At 41.8% G+C, this 19,189-nt stretch overlaps 10 protein-coding genes across 10 annotated transcripts; 5 read left to right on the top strand and 5 right to left on the bottom strand.

Moving 5' to 3' along the window:
* Positions 1–378: 378 nt before the first annotated feature.
* On the top strand, positions 379–1,639 carry SS1G_00653 (hypothetical protein; the record flags this gene model as incomplete). Its single annotated transcript, XM_001598514.1, has 2 exons — positions 379–503; positions 568–1,639. The coding sequence occupies 2 exons, from the start codon at positions 379–381 to the stop codon at positions 1,637–1,639; spliced, it is 1,197 nt and encodes a 398-aa protein (XP_001598564.1).
* A 941-nt stretch (positions 1,640–2,580) lies between these two features.
* Positions 2,581–2,867, top strand: SS1G_00652 (hypothetical protein; the record flags this gene model as incomplete). Its single annotated transcript, XM_001598513.1, has 2 exons — positions 2,581–2,684; positions 2,768–2,867. The coding sequence occupies 2 exons, from the start codon at positions 2,581–2,583 to the stop codon at positions 2,865–2,867; spliced, it is 204 nt and encodes a 67-aa protein (XP_001598563.1).
* Positions 2,868–3,219: 352 nt separating this feature from the next.
* On the bottom strand, positions 3,220–4,015 carry SS1G_00651 (predicted protein; the record flags this gene model as incomplete). Its single annotated transcript, XM_001598512.1, has 3 exons — positions 3,220–3,263; positions 3,330–3,389; positions 3,907–4,015. 3 exons carry the CDS (start codon positions 4,013–4,015, stop codon positions 3,220–3,222), a joined length of 213 nt encoding a protein of 70 aa, XP_001598562.1.
* A 626-nt stretch (positions 4,016–4,641) lies between these two features.
* Positions 4,642–4,969, bottom strand: SS1G_00650 (predicted protein; the record flags this gene model as incomplete). Its single annotated transcript, XM_001598511.1, has 2 exons — positions 4,642–4,767; positions 4,805–4,969. 2 exons carry the CDS (start codon positions 4,967–4,969, stop codon positions 4,642–4,644), a joined length of 291 nt encoding a protein of 96 aa, XP_001598561.1.
* Positions 4,970–6,501: 1,532 nt separating this feature from the next.
* On the top strand, positions 6,502–7,900 carry SS1G_00649 (hypothetical protein; the record flags this gene model as incomplete). Its single annotated transcript, XM_001598510.1, has 3 exons — positions 6,502–6,531; positions 6,588–7,243; positions 7,306–7,900. The coding sequence occupies 3 exons, from the start codon at positions 6,502–6,504 to the stop codon at positions 7,898–7,900; spliced, it is 1,281 nt and encodes a 426-aa protein (XP_001598560.1).
* Positions 7,901–9,911: 2,011 nt separating this feature from the next.
* On the bottom strand, positions 9,912–11,266 carry SS1G_00648 (hypothetical protein; the record flags this gene model as incomplete). Its single annotated transcript, XM_001598509.1, has 3 exons — positions 9,912–10,106; positions 10,169–10,798; positions 10,991–11,266. The coding sequence occupies 3 exons, from the start codon at positions 11,264–11,266 to the stop codon at positions 9,912–9,914; spliced, it is 1,101 nt and encodes a 366-aa protein (XP_001598559.1).
* Positions 11,267–12,079: 813 nt separating this feature from the next.
* SS1G_00647 (predicted protein) lies at positions 12,080–12,909 on the bottom strand (the record flags this gene model as incomplete). Its single annotated transcript, XM_001598508.1, has 4 exons — positions 12,080–12,152; positions 12,370–12,386; positions 12,473–12,537; positions 12,837–12,909. The coding sequence occupies 4 exons, from the start codon at positions 12,907–12,909 to the stop codon at positions 12,080–12,082; spliced, it is 228 nt and encodes a 75-aa protein (XP_001598558.1).
* Positions 12,910–13,181: 272 nt separating this feature from the next.
* SS1G_00646 (conserved hypothetical protein) lies at positions 13,182–14,647 on the top strand (the record flags this gene model as incomplete). Its single annotated transcript, XM_001598507.1, has 4 exons — positions 13,182–13,215; positions 13,271–13,415; positions 13,468–14,003; positions 14,055–14,647. 4 exons carry the CDS (start codon positions 13,182–13,184, stop codon positions 14,645–14,647), a joined length of 1,308 nt encoding a protein of 435 aa, XP_001598557.1.
* A 2,329-nt stretch (positions 14,648–16,976) lies between these two features.
* On the bottom strand, positions 16,977–17,564 carry SS1G_00645 (predicted protein; the record flags this gene model as incomplete). The annotated part of the gene is made up of 3 exons (XM_001598506.1): positions 16,977–17,028; positions 17,289–17,408; positions 17,527–17,564. 3 exons carry the CDS (start codon positions 17,562–17,564, stop codon positions 16,977–16,979), a joined length of 210 nt encoding a protein of 69 aa, XP_001598556.1.
* A 319-nt stretch (positions 17,565–17,883) lies between these two features.
* Positions 17,884–18,788, top strand: SS1G_00644 (hypothetical protein; the record flags this gene model as incomplete). Its single annotated transcript, XM_001598505.1, has 2 exons — positions 17,884–18,444; positions 18,570–18,788. The coding sequence occupies 2 exons, from the start codon at positions 17,884–17,886 to the stop codon at positions 18,786–18,788; spliced, it is 780 nt and encodes a 259-aa protein (XP_001598555.1).
* Positions 18,789–19,189: the final 401 nt, after the last annotated feature.

The following is a 19,189-nucleotide window of genomic DNA, read 5'->3' as shown; positions in this document are numbered from 1 at the left end:
TAGATTTTGGAGGTTCGCCGGATTTGGTATACGGAAAAGCTAGGTAAGCTCCCTTTCCTCCCACACAACTAAGCAAAAACGCTTGCTTTGGTTTCCGCTCTTGTCAAAAAGTTTCTCATTCATTCATTGTGCGTCCGGTCTAAACACCGCAGCCACAATTCAAAAACTTAGACCGCGTCATGTTGATAGTGAATTCCTTATCGCTGTGATAAGCTCACGACATTTTGGGGAAATCGCATCTAATTCTGAAGGTTCAGCAGCTAGCCACCGACCTATGTATTATCGAATTGCACAGTTTTCGGTCCTCCAAATTGGTATTTAATTGAAACCACAAACCCTTTGAGCCCATTGCGGCAAATTCAACCACCAATCGCAGTCATGTCGTCGCCAAATGGTGGAATGACTATTGAGGATATATGGGCTACTACATCATCGACTGTGGTGGCGGCATGGTCAAAAACTACGAGACGGATGCGAGTTGTTGGTGGTGTGTTTCTATTTTTGTAAGTAAATATTCATCTCATAATCCAATCGTCCATAAGTACTAAGATAATATTTTTGCTCCAGCATTCTCTCCATTCTACTTTTCAGACCCTCAATTCCAGAACGCCCATCACTGCCCAAAATCCCAAAGGTCAGCCTCGACTATGGCGCCCCAACTCCCTCTCAATTTAATGCCTCCAAAGTAGCGCTTCTGATCGAAAACCGCGTCAATCCAATTCTCTCACCCCTCATCCTACACTTCATGTCCGTCGTACCACCCGACTGGCGTTTCCGTTTCATGGGCAGTCTCGAATCTGTCGCACATGTGAATACAAGCCGCGCCATTCGTCAGCATGTTGCATCAGGAAAACTCGACCTAACATACATTCCCGCTAACATGACCACAGGGTCACAGGAAGAAATTAGCAGATTTCTGACGAATCTATGGATTTACGAAACAGTTCTACAACCTGCCGAATGGTTACTGGTTTTTCAGACGGATAGCATGCTTTGTGCGAATAGTAGGCAAAGTCTTAACAACTGGTTGGATTACGATTGGGTGGGAGCACCATGGAATCCTAATGGGAGATTTGGGGGAAATGGAGGTTTGAGTTTAAGACGCGTAAGCGCCATTATCGATGTCCTCCGCCACCAAGTACGAGTAGATGGTTCAGAGGCAGAAGATGTATGGCTTACTGACCGGCTGGGACATCGACCTGGGGCCAAACTTGCAAATGGGACAACCTCACTTACATTTTCGGGAGAGATGCATAGTGGAAAAGGCGAGCAAGTTGCCGCCGAGAAAAAGAAGGGAAAAGGAAAAGACGGAACGAAAGCTGGGGGTTTGATTAAGGGGGTTGATGATTGGAGGGATGGGTTTTATGAACCTATGGGCTATCATACTGGTGGGAGTGGAGTAACACTACATTCTGGAATTTGGGGAACGCCTGAAAAGAGGAAGCATATTTGGGATTATTGTCCTGAAGTCAAGATGACGCTTAAAATGGATGCAGCAAAATACGTCCCAGGAGATTGTAAATCGAATTGGAAACGATGGGATATGGGTCAAGAGGGTGTTGATCGAGTGGATGAGAATGTGGAAGTCATTGATGGGGTCGAATATCCTTTATTACCTGCTGGTTTAGTACCGTGGTAACTTAGATACTTACCATTTCCATATCTTTACCATTTTACTGCGCGCAACATATTATCAGCTGTTTCTTTTGAAGCTGGTCTATATTCTTTTCCTTTTCTTCTACTTTTTTCTTTTCTTGTTTCGGAGTTATAAGAGAAACACTGGAAACAATATGTATGAATAGCATGTAGGATATGTGGCGTTAGGTCTTTTCACCTAGGGGTTTTCCAGGAATATAGAGGCGTTGAATGATGTTTCAAATCTTGCAATGTGTCTTTATTGATTTCTGAACATGAGCTCTACGAAAAGCAACAAGGACCGTCGGTACCTTCCTCTGCTAATTGCATCACTGATTTCACTGATAGTTTTAGAATCCAAGCCTCTTGCATAATGGTAACAAATACAGCATGACAATCCCAGATATGCCAGATACGCAGATAAGTCACTTTGTCATCCATCAACCGATCTCGTCCCGAAATACATCTGATAATCAGCACATCCATCTAGCATGATAGGAGCAAAGGTATCCATAGATACTCAAATGCCAAGAAGCAGGACAGAGAAATGACCAGACTCTCACACAAACCGTTATCGTCTATAGTGCCAGCCAGTCTCCAATCAGAAGAGGAACTGATTTCCTTCCACGTGCTTTATCCCCAACCTGGTCATACATGTCCTGGAGATGCACCGTGGTGAACACCACGCTCCCAATGACAACAAACCATTTCACCCCGTTGATGCTGAGTGGGGTATTGGAAGCAATGAGAGTGGCCCCTGAACCGTAGCACAAGAATCCAAGTGCGTTTAACAAATTTCGTACCACGCAGCTCTTGTCTGCGCCGCCGACCTCATTCTATAGGACTGCAAGAATCATCAACCCCGTAAATTGTGCTATGGTCCCCATATAGTAGCTGTAGATGATTGCCACACAGTAAAATGCTTGCATTCAAAATTTTGCAACAATGGCACTAATTCTACCTGTGGGCATGGGACGCCAAGGCTTGTTAAGCCGATCCCCCTCTATGGAAATTGGGCGTCTCTGGTTGTCGATGACGAGGGGCAAAAGGTTAATCCAGACCCAGAAAACAAAGCTTGGAAGACGGGAGACGATTTCTACTGTGTTTGGAAACTAATTGCTAGTAAGGATAGGTCCGGAAAGGGCACTGAGGATTCCAAACGCAGATTCTGGTCCCACGATCGTTTTGAGGTCGCTGAATGTAAAAAGCCAAATGGTGTAGAGATGAGTTAGGCATCAGGTTCGAGCTTCCGCTGTACACTTCCCCTTAACTTGCGCATCGTGAAGCCTGGATTTCAGCATACGTCCTGTTGTGACACGGCGCGCACCCGTCGTGGCTTGGTTAAAGATGCTTGTGAAGGTCATTATGTCAAACAGTTTTTATGTGAGATCTTGTAAATGGAGAAGGTATCCAGGTCAACTCTCTATAAAAGGTACCGTGCAAAGGAAAGCTGCAGAGCAATGTTGGGATTCGAAGTGTGTTGAGGTGGCAAGTTTAGATATAAATGAAAGGAGGGAGAAGGGAAAGGAAAGTTGCGAGCTTGCAAGGGGCATGACGGTCAAAGTTGACTCTTACCCGCCCGCCTTAGCTTGCAATAGGCATGGCGTTCAAAGTTGACTCTTTACCACCTGCCTTCACGAGGCATAGTTAGTTCGTTCTGCTGTGTAAAGAAAGCTACTGTGCCGCAGACGCACTATTTCTGACCATATCATCAGCCCGGCGGTCCGCAACATTATTCCTTAAAAGAGTGATTTCTTTAACCACATTTTAGTTAGTAGATTCGTCTTGAAAAGTGTTGCGCCAGGCAAAGGATCAGCAGGTGACACGCAACCCTTTTCTTAGCGTCGGAAGAAGAGAATTACAGGAATAGCTCATGATATAGCTGCAAGATTCTCGGGCTTTGTTATCAGAAGGATCGGATTTCTGCATGTTGTTAGCTCACGCTTAAGGGGCTGTAAAATATTGCTTCACTGTGTTGGTGTCTATGGTACGGAGATGTATGCAGGGCACTAACAAAGCCAACTCTTTGATTCATTTGTTACAAGCTACTGGCGGGAATTTCTATAGAGCTCGTTCATTTTAGAGGCAGAGTCAAGTATAGTAGCATACCTCCAAGTCCTAACATATCGTAGCTTATCTTTTCTACACGGCAGCCTGGAGAAGCGACTGAGATAGTTCTCGGCATCAAAACGCTACTCTACTTTTGTGAGTGGACACTGTGAACTGCCCAATCCTTTCTGACATCAATTCTGCGCGCACTCGAAGACTTACCGTGGTTGTCCTGAGCCTCAAGATCACGAGATTCCGATTCTGGTTGACTCTTTGGCCTATCTGGTCCCTCGGCTTGACTTACCACAGTTATCACGTCCGTAACTCCCATGAGGGCATAGGCACCATCAAGTTTTCCAAAGCCACCAAATCTATTTGCATCCGGCTTTTTCATCCCCAGTCCTCCCGAAAGTTACAATATAACTAACTTTAGGTGTGTGCCTTCAGTTGTGATCCTGTTCTGTGAGCTCAGAGCAGTCCAGAGATACATGGTTGTACTAGTCAAACGCTGCGTTACAGGGCGAATGATGGGCAGACACCCCAAGGGTCGGTTCGAGATCTGTCTAGATGGCAAGTTTTGCAAGATCATGAATCTAGCTCACCAAACCTTTTGAGAGTCCAAATACGGGGAATGGTGACAATACAAATGCTAGCGAGTTTGGTGAGCGGAGAAATTGCAAGCGCAACACAGGAAACTCACAAAGCGCCAAGACCAAAAATGAAGGTCAGAGTAAATTTTCTTTAGCCACGGCATCCGGAGCTTCCAAAGCATAGGCATAGGAAGAAGTATAATGCTTATGTCAATCAGAAGTTTGATAATACTACTTGAGAGGTAAATCTCAAGCTCATTTGCAAAAACCACCAGAATTGATTGTGCACTCACTTTGAACACAGAAACGAGCGGACTCAGTTGAACCTTGTCCATGTGTTGTCCTGCTCCACCAGTCACAACCACTGTCAATGAAAGCCAGGATATACCATCGTCGTGGCTTCCGCCTTAGCATAGAAAGGTTTTCTCTTACCATACTGACTCTTGTTTCCCGCTCTCCTGCGAACAACCGCGTAAAATTCAGTCCGAGTAATCTATGTTTCTAGGAGAAAGTAAGTCGAAAGAACTTACCAAGGCTAAACTTATGATGTAGTCATTGAAGCACAATTTGCTTTTTGGAATATATCTCGCCCAAATTCTAGCAAAGACAGCGATGCTTGCTAAAGCGAGGAAAACAACATCATCAACGATCAAAACTGGGAGGCCTAACTGGCTTCCTGATGCTGAAATCGCCATTTTGTTTGAGATTGCTGCTTCAGACACTGTGTGTATGTATGGGCAAAGAAAAGAGTTCTGCTAAATCTATGGACAGACGTGCAGGTCGAGGGGGAAAGTAACTTTAAGCTTTTTAATGAAGCTTGCCTCCTGCATACGAGGAAAGACCCCAAAAATTGAAGACATCTAGGGCCGCACATGATACTACCATTTTTTATCCTGGCGATTAAAATCCAAGGATAAAATTTCAGCATACCACTCGGTAACCGTTACAGGGATTGTCAGCTGACATCTTTCTTTCCATAAACAGCCTCTTTGATCCATATAACTGGGAACATGAAGATTGAGATTTGAAGTTGGAACCCGGTTGGTGATTGTTAGTTACATTTTCAATCGGTTGTAGGGTTGCGAGTGAACTAATGCAAGATACTCGGTAAGACGATGTAACTCACTCTAGGTATAGAACCTAGGTAACCTTATTAAGCATAGATATACTAGAGGTATTGAGCTTGTTAGTTGAGCTAGTTATCTCTAGCATTGAATAAAAGGATCTGTCTTTATAGAAATAACTAGAATAATCATCATTTTACCTTTTTTGAAAAGAGCTTGTTCTTTTTTAGAGATAGTTAGTTTCATTTCTATAAAAAATGGATTTTATAATTAAGAAATTCTGTTTTTTATATCTATATGTAAGAAATCTTTAATATAGGTGTGAATAGGATGAAAAATCTTCACTAAATTTAAACGAAGCTATTCGTCTATTCAGAAATGATTCAAAAACCACCCTTAAATCATATTAAGAAAGACTATCGAGCGATAACCAGTTTCTTGACAGGCTAAATACTTCTATTGGCGGGTGATTCGAGCAAAATGATACCGAAAGCTTACTCAGCCAAATAATTTAAGAGGGTACCAGAACATGATGTCCCTCTTGAACGAGAAACGGGCGGACAAATCAAGCGAGAAATACCTTTATTCAGTTGAAAGCTTTCTGATATTTACCCTTTTTTTCTTGTTAAAAAAAACTAAGAATATGATCATCTCCCTTATGCCTTAAACTTGAGATATAACTAACTTCTTCATTCCGGACCTCATTCTCCGAAGGATTTTTCCATCTCAGCTTCGTGGTGAGTGGGTGTGGTATATTTTGTCACGGTGCAAGATTGGTCGAGACTTCGCAACGCATTTGATGGAGATCTATCACACCGGGGGATTCAAAATACAGCTCATGTCAAGGGTTATTTCATCCCGGTAATTTAGAGTGGAGTCGTACGAAGAATGCCAGTAAGCAATTGGGTAAACTGGCATAGGTTAATAATTCGGGCGATTAGCCGCTTCTTGTTAACAAAACTACGGAAAGTTGGGAAGATCGATATTCATGTGCTGTGCCTCACTACCTAAAGATGCTCAGAAGAATCAGTGTAGAATCCGTTGCTCTTTTCTTCTTTTCTTCTGTCGGAATATTTTTGTACTTTTGATAAACATTATTCATTCTGATCTTATCACCACAGCACACTCCTCTAATCGAAAAATACTAATTTGACCCTGCAAAAATGACCGAGAAGCCTCTAAACGTTGTGATTGTAAGGAAAACATACTCGACCCACTATCCAAATTCTAACAATCATAATTCAAAAAGGTAGGTGGCTCCCTCACTGCTCTCTTCCACGGGATTGTCCTCCGGCGGCTAGGACACCATGTTCGAATCCTCGAACGCAACAACCCGTCCCAGCAAATGAGTCTCGGGGCCGGTATAGCCGCCATGGAACATGTTCAATCATTCATGAGAAAATACGATGAGACAAAGACACCTTACTGTGTAACGAGTCCAGATGTGCAATATCTTGACCAAGCCGTCAAAATCAAAAGCACGTGGAAGTTCCCTATGGCGACGACGAGCTGGAAGATACTATATTATGTCATGCGAGCCAATTTCGATGGTTTGGCAAGCGATCTATGTGTTCAAGTACCCCAGCCAACGGAGCAGCAAGGCTCAGCCACTTATGATCACGAGAAAGAAGTAACTAGCGTCGAATACAAAGATGAGCTCGTCACGGTTCAATACCGTGATACGGGAAGCGACTCACATGCCACTGTTCATGCCGATCTAGTGATTGCAGCCGATGGGGCTTCTTCTGGGTTGCGTCAAAATTTGCAGCCACTTCTACAGCAGAAGTATGCGGGCTATGTAGCTTGGAGGGGGGTAGCGGCCGAGAGTGAGATTTCCGAGGAAACGAAGGCAGTTTTTGCGTGCAAGGCTACTTTTTTCGTGTATAAGGGTGGCTATATTGTTCTGTGCGTGACTCATCTAAATTTCTATATCTGGCTATGATCTAATCTAATCGTGTCCTACATAGTTATACTATCCCAGGCGAAGACGGAAATCTTTCCCCAGGGCACCGACAACTCAACTGGGTGTGGTACAATATACACCCGGAAAACTCACAGGAGTATCGCGACATAATGACCGACATCGACGGACACCGACACCGCACCACCTTACCCATCGGCAAAGTCACCCCCCAGAACTGGGAAAAGCAAAAAGCACTCGCTCTTCAAATCCTCCCCGCACCTTTCGCAGAAATGGTGCAAAAAACCACCAAACCATTCATCTCCGCCATTCATGACCGCGAAATAGCAAAACCATCACTCTTTAACGGAAAATTGCTTTTTGTAGGTGATGCGCTGGCGACATTTCGTCCGCATGTGGCTTCGAGTACTAATCAAGCGGCGCTGGATGCACAGCTGCTGGAACAATTGATGAAGGGTGAAATTACGGCTGCGGAGTGGGAGGATAGGGTTCTGGCTTTTGCGAATTTTACGGCCGTGCGGAGTGAGCTTTGGGGTGCGTATTATGTTTTTGGGGTATCGACGTTGGTTTTTGTGAGGACTTTTTTGAGATATTGGAAGATGGTTGCGGTGCAGGCTTTTTGGAGGCGTATTTACGGTTAGATAGATATATAACTAGCCTCCGGTTTCTGGGGGTGAAGGGGAGGGACTTGATTGTGCGTTGATAGTTCTCCCATCTCAGTGTGTTGAGTATCTCTTACATAGAATTTTGACCCCTATTATTCCATCACCTACTTATCGAGTGAAGATATGTATCCTAAATTGGCAATACGGAGTTCTGAAGCGCGAAAATAAAAATTCTTTCTTCCCGAGTTCTAAATCTAATAAATACACTTTATTTCTTAATTTTACAGTCTAGGAACCACTCCTATTACTTCCAATACGCGACTCAGCATCAATTGGACGGGATAGTTCGCTGCCATTAGGATATGGTAATTATCCCTAGGATAAGTATGCGCATATGAACAGAGCTAGATGATGAAGCATATAAAGACTGAAATTAGATTCTCTTGTGAATGGAAACTTTGCGGCACAATTAACAGTAATAATAGCAATAACGATCAATAGCGATTCTTGCAGAATTCTGTCCATTCATTCATCTATCTACTATGCTTCTTCCAGAATCTGAAGTAGGTAGGTAGGTAGATGTCTACGGAGTATGCATACTTTCCTTCCTCCCTCTCTATGCTATGCTCTAGTAATTAACAGATTTGCCATTGAGCTCGAGAAGATTTATATAAGTTATAACCAAGTCATATCCTTATATCCTAATTCTAAATTCCTCCATCCCAAATCTAGAATCCAGAATCATTAGAATGATCTGCACACAAACATAGTAATCTTGCATCCCTACAACCAAATAAACAAAATAGCTTCCTCCATACATTCAAAAACATAAATATAAATCATCAGTGTAAATTAGCAAAGGGGCGAAAGAAAGAAAGATAGCTATTTACCCAGTAAACTATAATCCCTTTTCAGAAAAATCCAATAATGATGTCGTTGATGCTTTTTGAAATTTAAGCCCTTGCTTGCAACAGCGCCTCATATATTCCAATATCTGCTCTGAGGCTATAAACAAGGGACTTCTTTGAGATATATCATTAATCCAATTCTTCAACCTCCCGAATTCATGGATGCATTATGCGTTGACGGACGTCAGACATCAGAAGCAAGTGAGATCAATATTAAGATCTTACTTACAATCTTACTTACAATCTAACAATCTTACAATCTTACAATCTTACAACGAAAAAGAAAAAAATGCAACATATGTAACGCAAAACAGCGAACCGATTTCCCGGGAAACAAGAAACAAAAAAAACAAAAATGACTGATTTTGGTATCTATTGCTACCTATTGCTATTGCTATCTTTGGTATCTCTTCGCGCAAATATAACCTATTCTACAGTTCCTCGTGAAATTCAAAGATTGATTAATATAGGATAGGAAGAACGAATGACGCTATAATAAATGGGATGGGAATATAATATAATAAAATAAGAAATACATCTATCAAACTGGATGTGTGATCTAGAAATTTATTAAGTGAACAACAAGCACGGACTCAACAATCATCTGCCGTTGAGGTTCCTGATAATGCACTATGCACGGAGGAATGTTACCCCGCCCGCTTGATGGATGCTTTGTGATGCAACATCCCACATAAAAAGAGATGCTCCGTAAATATCCAAGTCTACGGAATGAATCACCGAACGACATAGTTATGCTCCGAGTCCGTCTTCAAAGCATACTCAAGTTGTGATAATTCTTATAAAAATATAATATATGAGGTAGATGACCTTTGATTACAGTCGTCTATTTCCTGGGTTGAGTTTTGTGTTTGATCATTACCATTGAATACCTGATACAAAAAAATCCGTTAGTAAAACTATTCAACGTTTGACAAAACTAACAGAAGAGAATCCGTGATTGAAACTTCGTTACGGGCTCGGGGGGACGGCCTTCAGGGGATGGGCGTTAAAATAGTTCGAAACCAAGGAATGCTTGGAAGACGGTGCTGGTCGCTTTGCCAAGCTGTCGGGCTGGGGGCCCCAAAATAGTAGATATGGAGTTGGTTGGAGGGAAAACCAAAAAAAAAAAGGGGAAAAGCTTACGCAACGATCCCAGCAATTGCAATAAAAACTCCAATTACTGATTTATCACCCACAGCGCGCCCAGAAGTCATCCATCCGAGAGCAACGATTGAACATGTTTTCACATGTCCAACGACAGTGCTGGAAACAGGGCCAGTTTGAGCAATGATGAAAAATTGGGACATGTTTATTATGCTTGCGAATAGTCCAGACTGGAAAAAGAGATTAGCTGTTGTGACAAATGCATATACGAGTCCAATACGAGATAACATACCATGAAAATCATAACCCAACGGTTGACAGGCACCTCGGTCCAAACGGGAAAGGTATCTACAAATGGGATAACGTACAGCAGCATGAAGGCTGCTAATGGTGCTTGGCTAAACAACAATTGCATGCTGTTGACCTGCAACTTCTTGTGGTAACTGGCGATCCATACTGTGTAGAGAGAACTGGCGAAGATTCCGGTGAATGCGAAAATTACTCCCAACGTACTTGTGGTTTTGATATTCGCATCAGCCGTTGGCAGCGAATCGTAATAGGAAACCATGCCTACGCCAATGCAAGCGGGTATCAAAGCATATATCGCATTTCTCGGCAACGTTGATCGGTATAGAACAAAGTTCATAAGTGCGACGGTTGGTGTAAGTAGGATTCGAGCTACTTGATAGAAAGTAACTGTGGAAAAGGCAAGTGATAAATTCGGTAATATGACATTTAATGCCATAGAAATAGCAAGTGGAAAGATATCCTTCACTGCAATTCTTTTTGGTGTGAACATGGCAAACCGTGGTCGCGATAGTGTATAGAGAGTTAGCCATGTCACGGTGAAATGAAACGCGGCGAATGTGAGTTGTGCAAGTTTCAAAGAAGGATCTGAAAAGATTGCCTTGTTGGTAAAGACCTGAGAATTTGTTAGAATGTTGTAGAGAAATTGTAAACCAAATCAATCTTCAAGATGAATTCAGTATTTCCAACGATTCGTTACTCAAATTTCACCCAAGAATTGAAAGCCGTGATTTTCGTACGGCAGTCCTGACTATTGAACCATGTTGAAAATTGGAGGTAGGATGGGATGAAGTTTTGAAAAACTCACGATGCCAATTGTCGCCAATGTATTTACCACCATCCAAATAATTGATGATCTGACAGAACTTTCCGGAGCCTTTGGTTTCTGTTCTGGTGGTGGAGCAAGTAATTCTGCTCGTTCAATATCTTCTTCCATATCTTCCAATTCCTCTGGTGTCCGTAACTTGTAGTCTCCATCTTGTGAACCCATTAAAGTATGCTTTTCATTTTTATCGTCGAATCTCTCGGCTTCTGACGACGCAGAGCTGATAGATGCTGAACGATCTGTAGATCTTTCCGCCATGGCGTGTATTTTGTGTGTTGTGTTAAAATATATGTAGAGAGTTGCTTGAGTACAAATTGGATTGGATAGAGAGAAGAAGTGATTACTTGGGATATAGGAGGAAGGTATCCAGAAAGTGACATAAATTCCTAAGAAAAATCAGAGAATATAGCTGCTTTCCTTATTCCAATCCAAAGAATTTGATATTGAAAACAACCCTGTAATAAAAAGTATTAATGGAATTAGCATGCATTGCACCGCAAACAACCCAACCAAGCATTGGGGACTCGGCAGAGGTTGGGAGGCCCTAATTCCAGAGGAGACCCAAATTCTAAAACATGCCACACATCATGAATACAGACGGGGGTATTCTAGAGTAATTTGTGCCTTACAGATGTTATAAACTATAGTTTGGTTTTAGATCTTTCCTTTTCCGGATGTTTAGGATTTTATTTTAGAGAGGGTGTGGCATGCAGAACCTTAGAAGAGCCCCTCCCTGGGTATGGTGAGTGAGACCGCGTAATCGATAGAACTTTTGTAACGATCAAAAGCTTATATGTTCGGGATACATTAGATACCTTTTCAAGCTTTTTTGATCAAAATTAATTTATTTCTTGTCGCTACAGTCTTGATCCTACAGGCAGATATACGCGTTCAGAAGAGTAATGGTTTACGCGTCTTCCTAGGATTGAATCTAATGAAGAAGAAGCAACGGAGAAGCATCTCATCTCAAGATATCTATCACATAATAAAGTATCCAATGTTTGATAGATCATGTAATAAATATCTTCTTTCTTCCTTTGCATAGTGGCTGAGATCTTGAATCACCACTTCTCAGAGATCTGGACTGGAGCCCTGAAATTTCTTAGAATATCTTGGAACAGCATTATAGCCCGTAACGGACACACTAAAATTGTCTAGTAGTTAAGTTCAGCTTAGTAAGTCGACTTCTTGGTGGATAAGCTTTTATTAGATTATTATCTGATATCGTGAAACGCATAAGCTGGCAGTTATCGGATTGAATAATTAAAAGATCTTGTGTATTCGTCTCTAGTGTTCCGTGTAATCAGTTACATAGTAGAGGAGCACAAAGTCAAATGTTATATAGATGTTATAAGACTTACATATCATCAAACAACACCTATTTTAACATCAATTTTTCTAATTCTATTTCCCCTCTTTTCTTGCTAAATTTCCCCATGGGTCATATTCCACATGCAAAAGTACTCCGTAGGTCATATTTCGTATATACTCCACTTTATCAACGGAATAACACTCAACACTATGGCTACCTATGGAGTAAAGCATCGGAGCACCACCACATCAGTGAACACATCCTGATCCATGCACTATTGTTCAAAACACCAATTCAACCCACGTTCACTCTAACCTTTTTTTAACCTCACCAATGCAAGGAAATCAGACATGGGCTTGTTAAATTCGTTTCCATTTCCGTTTTCATTCATATAATCGCATCCATGGCAATGAGGATAATCCAAAAAAGACTGTCTCTCTCATATCATCCATCTCCCTTTACGCCAATTTCATCTCTCCCTGCAGATGCCGCCGCCATTCACCAATCTCAACTCACTCTCACTCGCAAAAGTATAGCCTTGTTTAGGATTGGATCTGCTTCCACTCGACCCGGAATCTACCTTCCGCATATTGTCGCACTCTTGCCTTTGAAAGAGTAAATCATATTCACGTCTCCCTGCGCTAGCCAATGCGTCTGGTCTCTCAAACATTCCTTGGCTTTTCTCTCTGCAGCCTCCTGTAATAAAACTCCTCGATACCCTCCCTCCTTGCGCATTCTTACCACCGGCGAATATCTCCTTGTCTTTCGTACATCCAATCTCTCCCAATCTACCATCATTTCAAGCATCTACTTTCTTTCCATTCGAACTTTCGAACCTGCGCAGATAGTCTTTCAAACACAATGGCTTCAAACGGTACAAGTAGGGTTCTTCCAAGTAATGTCTCTCGGCCACTTAGTTGGGAACATCTACTAATTCGTCTTATTTACAGCTCACTCTTCCACTAAGGGAGAGCAAAACAGATTCTTCGAAGATTACGGTGTTTGGAAGGAAGCTCCAATACTTACAGGAAGCACAAAATTCGAGCCATTGCCAGACGTTAAGAATATCATGATTACAGGAGGGGCCGGGTTCATGTAAGATCGCTGTTCTTTGTGCGGCAGGGAATGGAAGACTGACATTTATTAGTGCATGTTGGCTGGTACGACATTTGACTTTGACCTACCCCGATGCATACAACATTGTGTCTTTCGACAAATTGGATTACTGCTCGTCATTGAATAATACCCGAGCACTCAACGACAAGCGCAATTTTTCCTTTTACCATGGTGACATTACCAACCCATCCGAAGTTGTGGACTGCCTTGAACGACATAACATTGATACAATCTTCCACTTCGCAGCACAATCTCATGTCGATTTGAGTTTTGGCAATTCTTATGCCTTTACCCACACAAACGTGTACGGTACCCACGTTTTGCTTGAGAGTGCCAAAAAGTTTGGGATCAAAAAGTTCATTCATATCTCTACCGATGAAGTTTATGGGGAGGTTAAGGATGATGATGATGACCTTTTGGAAACCAGCATTTTGGCGCCTACGAATCCTTATGCTGCAAGTAAAGCAGCAGCAGAGATGTTGGTACATTCTTACCAGAAGAGCTTTAAGCTACCTGTGATTATCGTACGCAGTAACAATGTTTACGGTCCACATCAATATCCTGAGAGTGAGTACTTTGATCAAATCTTGAAATCACATGGCTGATAAAATTGAATAGAAATCATTCCCAAATTTAGTTGCCTACTCCAACGTGGGCAACCGGTCGTTTTACATGGAGATGGAACCCCCACCAGAAGATATCTTTTCGCTGGTGATGCAGCCGATGCATTTGATACCATTCTTCATAAAGGTACCATGGGACAGATCTACAATGTTGGATCGTACGATGAGATATCCAATTTGACATTATGCTCGAAATTACTCACGTACTTGAATATTCCCCACAGCACCCAGGCTGAGCTCCACAAGTGGGTCAAGCATACGCAAGACCGACCATTCAATGATCACCGTTATGCAGTTGACGGAACCAAACTTAGACAATTAGGCTGGGATCAAAAGACTAGTTTCGAGAATGGAATGGCTATCACTGTTGACTGGTATAAGAGATTCGGTGAAAGATGGTGGGGTGATATCACCAAGGTCCTTACACCATTCCCCACAGTTGCTGGATCGGAAGTGGTGGGTGATGACCATGCTGTTGAAGAAGTCAAAGAAGAAATGGTGGTTGATGCTAATGATAATATGGTTTTGGGCAAGAAGAGAAAGTTAAATGGTGTTTCGAGCGGGATGATTCAAGCTGTGGAAGTTTAGATTATACATGTCTGGCTTGGTCTGGACTCTGCATTGCATTCGTTGCATTGTATTTCAGCTTCATGTTTTGGTGGCGTAGAAAAAGGAAAATGGGTTGATTGATTGGTGATTGGTGATTGATGATTGGGTTATTGTTTTTTCTCGTGGATTGGTTATCGGACACTATATTAGAGCGTGCTTTTTTTTTCATTTATATTCCCCATCGGTAGACATAGTTTGGTTGGTAGTACGTAGTACATGAGTAGATGATATTGACGTTGATGTTGATGTTGATGTCGATGGTTTCATGTGGAGATTGATTTCTGGATATTTTTGGGTTTCGGGTTTATGGTTGGAATGAAATGAATTGGATGGATGGATTAATAGGGACTGGATTGGATTGGGTTGGACTGGATTGGGTTGGACTGGATTGGGTTGGACTGGATTGGATTGGATTGAATAAGATAGGATAGGATTATAAAATAAAAATATCAATTTTTTTTAATAAAAAATAAAAAAATTTATATGTGTAAGATTTCAGTTTGTATTAGGTATATATACTGTATTAGGGTTTTGTAAAGAATAGATAAATAAATAGATGAATAAATAAATAAAAAATAATTCTAGGCCTTTTTTGTAATTTTTATACAGAGTACCCGTAGGTAGTGAGTGTAGTATGGTTTGGCGCCGGCATGATTGATTGGTTTTATATATTTTGTAGATCAGAAGTCGTAGGTTGGGGTCGCTGGATTGTTAGCAGTATAATAAAATGTGGGATAAGATGGGATGGGATACCTAGGTAGGTCAGTAGTTAAAGTAATTAATGAGGGGTGGTGGGTGGTATTTTTGGTCAGATTACTACGGTACTACGGCACTATGGTACAGTGACATGGTGGCGGTTGGCGGTTGGCAGTTGGGAATTTTGTGGAATGGTGGAATGAATGGTGGTGGAATGGATGTGGCGGATGAGCTGGAATGCTGGAATGCTGGGATACTGGGATACTGGGATGCGCGGGTGCATAGAGATTGGAAGGTTGGAAGGTTGCAACGCTGGAACCGGATTGGTGGGTTGGGTGGGTGGGTGGTTGGTTGTGGAGTTGGATAGGTAGGTAGGTGGTTGTGGAGTTGGATAGATAGGTAGGTGGTTATTTGGATTAGATATTTGCTTGGGTGAGGTGTTGCGATTGGATTGATGATTGATGGTTGGGTGGGTGTATGCATTTATTGTTGTAAGTGGTGAGTGGTAAGATAGAGGACTTGGTCTGGTTTGAATGATTAATAGAAACAGGTATATAGAGGTGAAATTCTCGTAGGGATAGAAATCCGAAATAGAGAATAATGGGAATAGAAATACCGAGAAAAATGAATATACAACTCCGCCGTATCCTTCCCATTGGGACAAAACGAATAAACCCATTAAACAGTTATCGATGATAACATTGTCCCAGAAAAAAGAACCCAATATTAGAAATGAGAAATAGCTGTCCATTGATTCGATATCATCCGAGTTTAACTTCAAATATGCATGTGCTGACATGTACAGCATGGCACACACCGCTCTTGGGACAACTCTCTTGCGTTCGCTGGGTTTTTAAGTGATCCCAAGTGTTTTTGGTGGCGTGTAGTATAATTTTGGTGGGGGATTTTGTGATGTTGTATCTAGTATGCTTTCCATACACAATTTGCTAATTTGTCGAAGAGATAATGTGAACGGATGATGGTCGGTATAGAGTAACGGCTGTAAAAAGAAAATATTAACATACTGTGTTGATGAATATCACTTACAATACGACTATAACTCATTACCAATTGATAAAGAGTTGAGCATAAATAAATAAATGGTGGAGGTACCTGCATTTAACCGGACAGACCGGAACCTAAAACACTAAATAAATCCAGCTCCAAGGACGTGGAGTTTCCGGGCTTGCATTGTGAACCAATTGGATCATTTACCATAATCCATGAAGTAAGTGTAAATGATGAATTTGGGACGGCGTAAAATGGAACGATCCGTAGTTGGGGGAATTGGGATATATGATGGTGGGTGGGTTAAGGTTAATAGTTGTGGGTTAACTTAGTACAGTAGTGTAAGTTAAGTTTGGGTTTCCAGTGGTGGAAATATATTATATGGGGTTACCCGCTGTCAAAAATGGCCTAGAAAGTTGGGTTAGTGCTAAAAGTAGTGGACAAAGATACTTGGGATTAGCTTCTTTTGGCTGCGAGCTTGAAAGATTTCAAAAGAAAAGGCTCACCAGCTAATGATTCTAATCGAAGAAGAGCTAATTTGAACCTGGGATTTTTAAAATCTGCAAGAACTACCTAAAATAGGTCACCGCTTTTGATGATCGGATCACAGTACGATCTTTGGTAATTTCGCCTGCTTGCGTAGTGGGAGTACGACTCTGATGGTTTGTTAGCTTGATTGGAGAGTGTGCATGTCTTTTTCTTTACTTTATCTTCTTGCCTTTTCTTCTCTGGTATCTAATCCTTAAATTCGACCTTGGAGGGGAAAGGAAAAGGGAGAGTTTGTTGTTTTGTTCTTTGTTACGAGGATTGACTACGAGTTTATACTTTTATTACCATCTTTTGGTATCTGTGTCTGTATCTGCATCTGCATCTGCATCCTTCTGTATCTAAATTTGTATTGACATACTCTACATACCCACTCGATTGGACACAGAAGCCTCTTCTAATGGCGGGTTCAGAGACGACACATGAATCCTGATCTTTGAATTGGGGAATATTGACGACGAGACCAGTCGATACGATACGGTACGAAGGACTGTAGTTGATATGAATAGCAGTCTGAGGAAAGGTTATGTCAATGGGAGCTCTTTGTACCAATCTTAAATCCACGAGGGAAGGAGAGGAGGAAGACAATGAAGGAGAAGAAAGTGTACCGGATGAGAGTGTAAATGCTCCTCAAGAATTGAGACATTCGGATCATGATATACCACTTGTACCAGACGACAATGAGGAGGAAACAGAAATCGAAATCGATGCGCTTGCCCCCAGAGAAATAGTGCGGAGGGAAAATGAAGAAAATAGAAAACCGACTACTTATACCAAATCAGTTTTTCATCATCGCCAGGCGGATCGAGATACAGTGTGAGATCCTTAATTGTCATTTCTCCTTTTTACTACTTTACCAGTCTGCTAATACTTTATTTCAACGTAGAAATTCCACTCGCTCACTATACGATTCCGATGTTGTATATACACAACAGCATGGCCGAGTTTATGTAGGAGATTACTACATGCCAGTCGATGAAGAAGAACTCGATCGTCTACGTATAATTCACCAAATATACCTCCAAATCTTCGATAACGAACTTACTACCGTACCTTTGGAATCACCTACTCGCATTCTGGATATTGGAACAGGAGCTGGTGATTGGGCTATGGGAATGGGTGATCTATGGCCCTCGGCCGAAATAATCGGAACAGATATTGCCAAAGTTCAACCCACAGCAGTCCCACTAAATGTCTTCTTCGAGATCGATGACGCGGAAGAAGAAGGTGGGTGGACATGGCCACCTAACGAATTTGATTTGATCCATTTGAGAAATATGGCAGGTGCATTCGGTGATTGGGATCATATATATTCCGAAGCATATATACATTTAAAACCCGGTGGATGGATTGAAATCATGGATTTCGATGACCATAAAGCTTTCCTTACATTTTTCGATGAAGATAGTCCCATTCCAGCTCTCTTACGTGATATGGAAGAAGCCGCTCGGATATCTGGACGACCACGTGGAATTGCGCATCTAGAACAGGAAAAATTGCGAAAATTAGGGTTTGTAGATGTTAAGGTTAGGGAATTTGGGATTCCGATGGGAACTTGGCCAGATGATAAATTCAAAGGACGATAGGAAAATTATGGTTGGTGTCGGCTTTGAGTTCATTGGAAGCTTATACGTTGAGATTGTTAACGCAGGCTTTGGGGTGGGATGAAGAGGAAGTGAGGAGAAGGTGTGTGATATGTGGAGAGGATATGAAGAGGGTTAGTTTAAATGCGGAGAGAGCGAGGGGTTTGAAAACTATGGTGAGGGTTTTGGTAGGTAGGAAACCGGGTGGGGAAGTGGATTCTCACGGAGATGGGGATGGAGATGGGGAGAGTGTGATGACGGAAACCAGGACGATTCACGGTGATTGAAATATATATATTTGAGTGGGATTTAAATACACTCTCTTGTTATTCGTCTACTAGTGTAGTCAGTAGTCAAATATCTCAAGTTCTTCTATCTATTCTGTAAAGCGTTTAAGGCATGATGTTTATGATGATACTCTTTTCAATAGGGAGTCTTTTACTTTGCTGTGAGTAAGCGAGCACTGGGGCGAGTTAAGAGGCAAGCAAGCAAGCAAGCGTGGCATTTTGATGTTTTTAAAAGTATACTTAGTTACTGATGACATAACGAATATCATGAAATATTTATGAAAAGGGAAGGGGTTGAGTGATGAATTTATCTGATGGAGTTAATTTGATGGAGAAGTTGGTTCTTTGGTATAGTGAGACTTGGTATAGTGACACTTGGGGTATGGATTGGAATGAAATGA

Source organism: Sclerotinia sclerotiorum, genomic scaffold, assembly GCF_000146945.2.
Source record: "Sclerotinia sclerotiorum 1980 UF-70 scaffold_1 genomic scaffold, whole genome shotgun sequence".
Taxonomy (NCBI): Eukaryota; Fungi; Ascomycota; class Leotiomycetes; order Helotiales; family Sclerotiniaceae; genus Sclerotinia; species Sclerotinia sclerotiorum.
Note: the sequence above shows the minus strand (reverse complement) of the source record. Positions and strands in the feature narration are given on the sequence as shown.